The sequence below is a fragment of the Perca fluviatilis genome, chromosome 3 (genome assembly GCF_010015445.1).
Source record: "Perca fluviatilis chromosome 3, GENO_Pfluv_1.0, whole genome shotgun sequence".
NCBI lineage: Eukaryota > Metazoa > Chordata > Actinopteri > Perciformes > Percidae > Perca > Perca fluviatilis.
In genome coordinates, this window is record NC_053114.1 from 41,902,930 (window position 1) to 41,911,031 (window position 8,102).

Here is an 8,102-nt window from a genome sequence, read left to right on the forward strand (position 1 = left end):
GTCTTAACACCATTTATTCAACAGAGGCCGACATTCACAGTTTTAAAACAAACACAACTTCATCACTGGCTCCTTCACAGTGATGGATTCTACATCACATCACAATAAAAAATACATAAATTAAAAATAACATCTATTTAAAAAAAAAACTGTAAATAAAAAAGTCACATTCAGCCTAGGTTTACTTCATATGAAACACACACAGCACATAAGTTCTATGAGGAGTTTGATGCTTTACAGTGTTTTTAATTAAAGGTTATTACTCAAAGCAAGGTTTAAAGTAAATGTAACCTGTGTGCAACTTACATAATGTATATGTCTAATACTGTCCTACTTTAAAACAATTGTTTTTGACATTTCAAGACATACAGTACAGGCCAAAAGTTTGGACACACCTTCACATTCAATGCGTTTCCTTTTTATTTTCATGACTATTTACATTGTAGATTCTCACCGAAGGCATCAAAACTATGAATGAACACATTTGGAATTATGTACTTAACAAAAAAGTGTGAAATAACTGAAAACATGTCTTATATTTTAGATTCTTCAAAGTAGCCACCCTTTGCTTTTTTATTAATAAGGGAAATAATTCCACTAATTAACCCTGTCAAAGCACACCTGTGAAGGTAAAACCATTTCAGGTGACTACCTCATGAAGCTCATTGAGAGAACACCAAGGGTTTGCAGCGCTATCAAAAAAGCAAAGGGTGGCTACTTTGAAGAATCTAAAATATAAGACATGTTTTCAGTTATTTCACCCTTTTTTGTTAAGTACATAATTCCATATGTGTTCATTCAGAGTTTTGATGCCTTCATTGAGAATCTACAATGTAAATAGTCATGAAAATAAAGAAACACATTGAATGAGAAGGTGTGTCCAAACTTTTGGCCTGTACTGTATGCTCATTCACTTCCCATTGAGATCCAGCAAGAGGATCTCACTGTGTTTATCAGCCAGGAGACAGTTAGCTTAGCTTAGCATAAAGACTGAAAACAGGGGGTTAGTTACAGGTAGCCTGGTTTTTTATGTGGGGTTGTGCACGGAACTATTGCCAATGCCAAATAAAACAAATGAGCTATAATGTGTCAATTAGTGAGCTTTAAAGGTGCCGGTAGGGAGTAGTTTAAATAACTTTCATTGAGTATTTCCATTTCATGCTACGTTATAGTAGAGGCTGACATTTTGTTCCTGTGGGTCATGGGGGATGGGAGTCGTTTTCAACATTCATCACGTGCAGGGCCTGAAATGAACACCCGAACACGCGCCAAATGCATGTGAATTTTGCCATTTTGTCAGGTAGCCAATGAGAATTGAGTGATTCATTAGCCTGCATTAACACTGCTAAAACGCAGGTCTTTACTTTACTTTGAATGGAGGTAGTATGTTGAGGCTGTGACGGTGGGGGCCGCAGGGGGGAGCGGAAGAAAACGCAGCGTTAATAACTGATCCCTTGGGTACTCCACAGTAGGGGTGGGGGGAAAAATCGATACAGCATAGTATCGCGATATTTTTTGTGGCAATACTGTATCGATACACAGATACCAAGTATCAATCTTTTATGATATAGCTATGTGTTGGTCAGTTTGTCTGCTTGACAATCCCATTTTGCAGCAATAAAATTGAAGTGAGACAAAGAAATGTATCTTTTTAGATAAAAACAGATGTTGACAAAATTTTCCTTTGGGGACATCATTTGAAATTGGGAAAAATTTGAAGTTGGAAAAAAGGTAATGCATTGCAATATATCGCAGAATATTGCAATATTTTTAAAATCGCAATAATATCGTATCGTGACATAAGTATCGTGATGATATCGTATCGTGAGGCCTCTGGTGATTCCCACCCCTACTCCACAGGTACTATATCCTGACAAGATATTATTAATTTGTACACTCTGCTGTCTATTTTCGAAGTAGCTTTTCAGCCACGAGTGAGCTATATCTCTTATCCCATACTACTGTAGTTTTGCCAGTAGTTTACTGCGATCTATGGATTCAACTTTTGGAGAAACGCAACATGACGTCACGCTGCGGTGGCCAAACATGTAACCGGAGAACAGACTAGTCGGTGTGGTTTGAGACGGTGGGAGAGTCCCGTACAGAAAACAGGAAAATTCACTGCCTCTATCGCTGCCACAAGAAAGTTTAACAACACCAGAACACAAGCTCTGAAGTGCCGGGGATTTTGTGGAACAGCTGACTGTTTCCGCAGTCCCTTCGTCTCTTTTATTTCTCTCTTTCTCCATGAAATGAAGTTGCCTTGAAGTGCGGTCAGAAACAGCAAGATCTATAAATGATCTGAAGGAAAACAATCATTGTGAAATATAAAGTCTACTTGTGCTACATTGGGGGGTAATGTCACAGAAGGCCTACTCCTTAAAATGCACTTTGAAACGACTTTGAATACCTAATCGCACTCCAAATCCAGCAGAAAAGTTGTCAGCCCTGATATAAAGTAGTTCAAACTAGCTCCTCTTCAAGCTACGACAGTAAAATGCTGCTTTAACTGATTGATTGATGGCAGTTTGGGGTTCACTATCTCTAATCTGAGATAATTTAGCATCTAATATAGATATACGAGTTTGAACCCCATATGATTTTAACAAAGTGAAATGATTATTTTTGTTAAAAGTCCCACTTCAGCGGGAGTTCCAGATGAAAGTTCTGGGAACTTGGAAAATTTCGACTTCCCAGTTCAACTAGAACGCACCATTGCTAGCACATGTATGTAGGGTTACGGTGACTACATATTAGCATCTACCCGAAAAACCAGGGTCCTAGGAAACTTGCAGCTTCCTCTGTTGCAGGAACATGCTACTCTTTTAAAAAATCTTTTAAACTGACACAAAACTTCTTAGACGTTCCGGCTTTGAGAAAACATTTCCCACAAAGAAGCATTTAAACTGGTGACACATTCATAGATAACACAGAAGCAGATTAATTTAACCCCAAGCTACAGCATGGAATATTGCGTTTTTTTGGTTAACTTGGTTAATAAAAAATCAGCACCGATGTGATTACAATGGTTAGTTCAATGATTTGGGTACAACACACGTGCAGCCCACAGCGATTTTCTGAATACCCTTTTCCACCATGTATTTGGTTGCGTCCCATTTGCACGGAGTCTTTTTCAGAATCATCAGCTTAGCGATCACAGGGACAGAGTTGTAGTCCTTGTTTACACTCCCGTTGATGATGCAGCCTTCATGAAGACACTCAGCGACGGCGATCTCGTGAGGAAACCTGTCGTCTTCTCGGGTTATGCTGACAGGAGACAATCAGACAAAACAGACATCAAATATCGGAATCATTTATGTTTGAAAAAATGTTTCTTTATTCCCATTTGAAGCCAGATTTCCTGTGTGATGATAAAGCGCTGAAAGGAACCCAGGAAAAGGACGTATAAAAGGACAAGTTCACATTTATTTAGAAACATTAAAACTATAGTGTGTAGTTTCTGTCGCCCCATTAGGAAAATCTAAGTAATGACAACAAAACGGTCGGCGCGTCCACATGATACAAGCCTTCCGTGATCAGCCACCCCCACCCCTCCTCCACACAGTTGCTAGTAGCCAAGGAGGACACGGATTAAAAAACACATGATGGGCTCTTCAGAAGAGGTCATTATCTTCACCGCCAGAGTTTCTGGACGCCGCAATCTTCTGAACGTAGTCCTACTGAGAAACACAGAGAGAGCTGTGTGGAGCTGATAGTCTTAATTAGCTTTGTAGCATCTCATTGCTACAATGGCTTGGATGTAACGGACGTTCATTAATATCAAAAAGTTATGCACTAAAGCTTTAATCACTCGGGATGTAACGATGCATCGTGAATCGGTTAAAATTCAATATAAATGTGTAAAGATTCCAACCGGTTGAGATAAAAAATTAATCACGATGCAGTTTTTAAACGTCCGAGGGCGTAATCTACTTTAGATTTCACTTGTTTGACTTCAGACGTCACTACGTCTTCTTAGTTTATTCATTTGAGGAGATTTCTTTCTAGTTATTTAGTTATTTTAATTAATTTTTAATTTTTTTATTTCAGATAAAATACAGTTCCAATGTCACTTTTGATAAGAGGACACATCTGTTGCTTTGCGCAGTTCATATAAATAAAGGAATATGTTTCAGTCATTTGTCTGCAGCTTATTTTGTTAGAATAGTTGTTGTCGTGAACTTAACATCTTAAATTGTGAACCGTGAGTTGAGTGTTTCGTTACATAGCTATCACACTAATTATAATCACTGTGTATATTAGCTGTGAAGTATTTGGGCAGTGGTGGAAGAAGTACTCAGATATTTTACTTGTGTAATTGTAGCAATATCACAGTGTATACAATTAGAGCTGAAACCATTAATCAATTAGTTGTCAACTATTCAAATAATTGGCAACTCTTTTGATAGTTGGTTATTCAGTTTGAGTCATTTTTTATGAAATAAAAGAAAGAAATCTCTGATGTCAGCTTGTTAAATGTGAATATGTTCTAGTTTCTTTTCTCCTCTGTGACAGTAGACTGAATATTTGAGTTGTGGACAAAACGAGACATTTGAGGACGTCATCTTGGGCTTTTGGACACTGATCCACATTTAGTTTTTACCATTTTCTGACATTTATCCATTAGAAAATAATCAACAGATTAAGTGACAATTAAAATAATTGTTAGTTGCAGCCATAGTAGAAATATGGTTACTCTAACCTTAACCCTAAGTCAAAGTTTAGCCTCAAAATTTAACGTAAGTAAAAGTACAAAATGATCAGCATCAAAATATACTTAAAGGAAAGTAAAAAGTACTCTGTAGTCTGCAGAATGGCATATTTAATAGATCTTTTTCACAGCAGACATGTTGACATGTCATAGTAGGAAAAGCACAGGTTTGTAGTCTGTTTATCTCCCATGTCATGTCTAGTTTTACTTCCTGCCTTGTGTTTTCAAGCCTTTGTGATTGTCTGCCCCGCCCGGATGTTGTTTCACCTGTTACTGAGCCCTCGTGTCACCTGTCCCTTGTTTCACCGTTTTGTATTTAGTCTCTATGTTGTCTTTGTCTGTTGTCGGATCATTGTATTGTGTTTGTGTGTATTTCTACCCCGTTGTCTCGGTGTTCCAGTTTGTTTCGTGTTCCAGAGGCCTGTACTACGAATCAAGATCAACGTGCCCTGTATTTATTTCAGTTACCCGGCTTCACCTAACCTAACCACCGCGGTCCCGCATAAGCTGTGTCACGATGCTGGTTAACAACTAGTTCAATCAACCATCAGGGTTTCCCAATCCAGCGCTGCGCGCGTTCACATAAAAGAGGCGGTGTTAGCACAGCGCGACCAATCGTAAACATCTACCAGAGCTGCATATTTTACATAAGAAGAGCAAACTATAATTGTACATAAATATGAAGAACACAGACACGGTTTTACAGGCAAAAAGCAATACAGTCGCTGCTTCCTAAAACAGGAAGGAAAGCTGGCAAAAAAAATAGCTGATGCTGTAAATGAGTAAATTACAACGCTTATCAATAATCACTTCCCCATCAGTCAGGCACAAGATCTGACCATAATTACACTTGTGCTTTCCATAAACTTTCATTGCCTATTACTTCAGTTGCAACCCTGGAAGTGGTAAGCCATCGTGAGAGCAAATAAAAAATATAAAAACATAATTCAAACCGATGTGTGGCATTGGCAACACACGGCTCAAGAAGCCGACAAATAGCCTATAGAACCTGAAGTTACCTTGTTAACGCTTGCTTCGTAGTACAGGCCTCTGGTCTTCTGGATTCCTCTACATTTTCGGAACTATTTTGCCTGCTTCTTCAGGACTTCATTTGTTGTAACCCTTTTGTTTATTAAATCTTTGAACTCGACACTGCTCTGTCACCTCTGCATTTGTGTGCGCCATTTCTCTGAAACCTGACAACACCCATCCATCACTCATGCACACTCACACAGTACTAACCATATACGCGTTATTTTCATGGAAGGGATCGCCCCGCTTCCCAGCATTGAACGGCTGCTTCCATAGTAATGAATGGGAAGCATGATTCTGACAACGGACACACACCATTACACCGCTGACTAAACTAACAGTCACACCTTCATTATCATTTAATTTGGTCTGATTTGGGAAAGAGTTAGTTACTTACTACTACTTACTACTTAGTTACTAGTTAGTTACTAGTTACTTAGTTATCATAAATGAAACTACCCAACAATATAACGGCGAACAAGTCCAGCAGAGATGATGAGACCATTAAACACACAACTGGTTGGATCCTTTACACTTTCTAAAATATGAGGATTTTTCTGCATTAAGTACTTTCACTTTTAATACTTTAAATACATTTTCCTGATGATACTTACATACTTTTACTGAAGTAACATTTTCAACGCAGGACTTTTAGTTGTAACAGAGTATTTTTTACAGTGTGGTATTAGTACTTTTACTGAAGTAAAGGATAAGAATACTTCCGCCACAGCTGCTTCGGACTTTTCATTTTAAATGTCCACCACATCTGTGTCTGTGTGTAGGCTGTGTCTGTGTGTAGGCTGTGTTTATGTGTAGGCTGTGTCTATGTGTAGACTGTGTTTATGTGTAGGCTGTGTCTATGTGTAGACTGTGTCTGTGTGTAGGCTGTGTCTATGTGTAGACTGTGTCTGTGTGTAGGCTGTGTCTATGTGTAGGCTGTGTCTATGTGTAGACTGTGTCTGTGTGTAGGCTGTGTCTATGTGTAGACTGTGTCTGTGTGTAGGCTGTGTCTATGTGTAGGCTGTGTCTATGTGTAGACTGTGTCTGTGTGTAGGCTGTGTCTATGTGTAGACTGTGTCTGTGTGTAGGCTGTGTCTATGTGTAGACAGTGTCTGTGTGTAGGCTGTGTCTATGTGTAGGCTGTGTCTATGTGTAGACTGTGTCTGTGTGTAGGCTGTGTCTATGTGTAGACTGTGTCTGTGTGTAGGCTGTGTCTATGTGTAGACTGTGTCTGTGTGTAGGCTGTGTCTATGTGTAGGCTGTGTCTATGTGTAGGCTGTGTTTATGTGTAGACTGTGTCTATGTGTAGACTGTGTCTATGTGTAGAATGTGTCTATGTGTAGGCTGTGTCTATGTGTAGACTGTAAAAGTCCTAGTCCTATATAAATTAAATCAACTTAAAACATATTCGTAAATAAAAAGTAAACAAACAAAAAAATATCTGAGTAGTACTACTTCCAAAACTGCAGTAGGCTATTTTAACTTTTACATAACTAGAGTACTTCTTCTAAAACTGCATTATTGCCACTTTTACTAACAGTAACTAAAGATCTGAGTAGCCTACTTCTTTTAAAACTGAAGTATTGTTACTTTTAGTTACAGTAACTAAAGATCTAAGTACTTCTTCCCAAACTGTTATGACAGCGCTTTCTGCTCAGATTGATGATGATGATAATGATGATGAGTGAGCGGTTTTGTCCCTCCGCGGTCTCCGTAGCGGCATGTTTAGTCACTTACCTGTAGTTCCACGGTGACAGGGAGCGCCCGTTCACGTCTCCGCGCATTTCTGCGGCCGCCCCAGCGCACGTCCGCGCGCCCTGCAGGTTATGGGAGAGCGTGCCCCAGTATCTCCTCTCAAACCTGTCGGCTCTTTTTTTCAGCTGGTCCTCGCTGAAGCACCTGGATCTCCCCCCAGCAGCGGCAGAAGGACAGTGGCCGTTTAAGAACAGCAGCGAGCCGAGAGAGATCTACAACAAGTAAAAAATAATAATAATTAAAAAAAGAACAACATGTTTAAAACGCTGTGGAGACTTTTGCTCAAACTGTATCAATGAGAGCGCGCGCCCTGTGGTTACCATGTGCAGGCTGACCCATCTGGTCATCTTGAGAGGGATGGAGAGGTCTGAGTGTGTCCGGCCGCTCCATCAGCCCCGCTATATATACACACACACACGCACACTGATGTGAAGGCTGCCGGCGATTGAATGGAGAAAAAAAAAAAAATCTTTTCATACACAGTATTTCCTTTTACTGAATCACTACATCAACGAGAGACGGATAAACATCAGCATCATGACCCCGCCCCTCCACGCTAGGCGGTGTTTCTCATCAATGAGCTCAGATTTACATTGAACACAGA

General features: G+C 39.6%; 1 protein-coding gene across 1 annotated transcript; it reads right to left on the reverse strand.

Annotated features, from left to right (window-relative positions):
* Nucleotides 1–1,839: 1,839 nt before the first annotated feature.
* On the reverse strand, nucleotides 1,840–7,897 carry LOC120556217 (interleukin-17F-like). The gene is made up of 3 exons (XM_039795660.1): nucleotides 7,819–7,897; nucleotides 7,481–7,710; nucleotides 1,840–3,267 (listed from the first exon to the last, which is right to left on the reverse strand). The coding sequence occupies exons 1-3, from the start codon at nucleotides 7,843–7,845 to the stop codon at nucleotides 3,030–3,032; spliced, it is 495 nt and encodes a 164-aa protein (XP_039651594.1). The 5' UTR covers nucleotides 7,846–7,897; the 3' UTR covers nucleotides 1,840–3,029.
* Nucleotides 7,898–8,102: the final 205 nt, after the last annotated feature.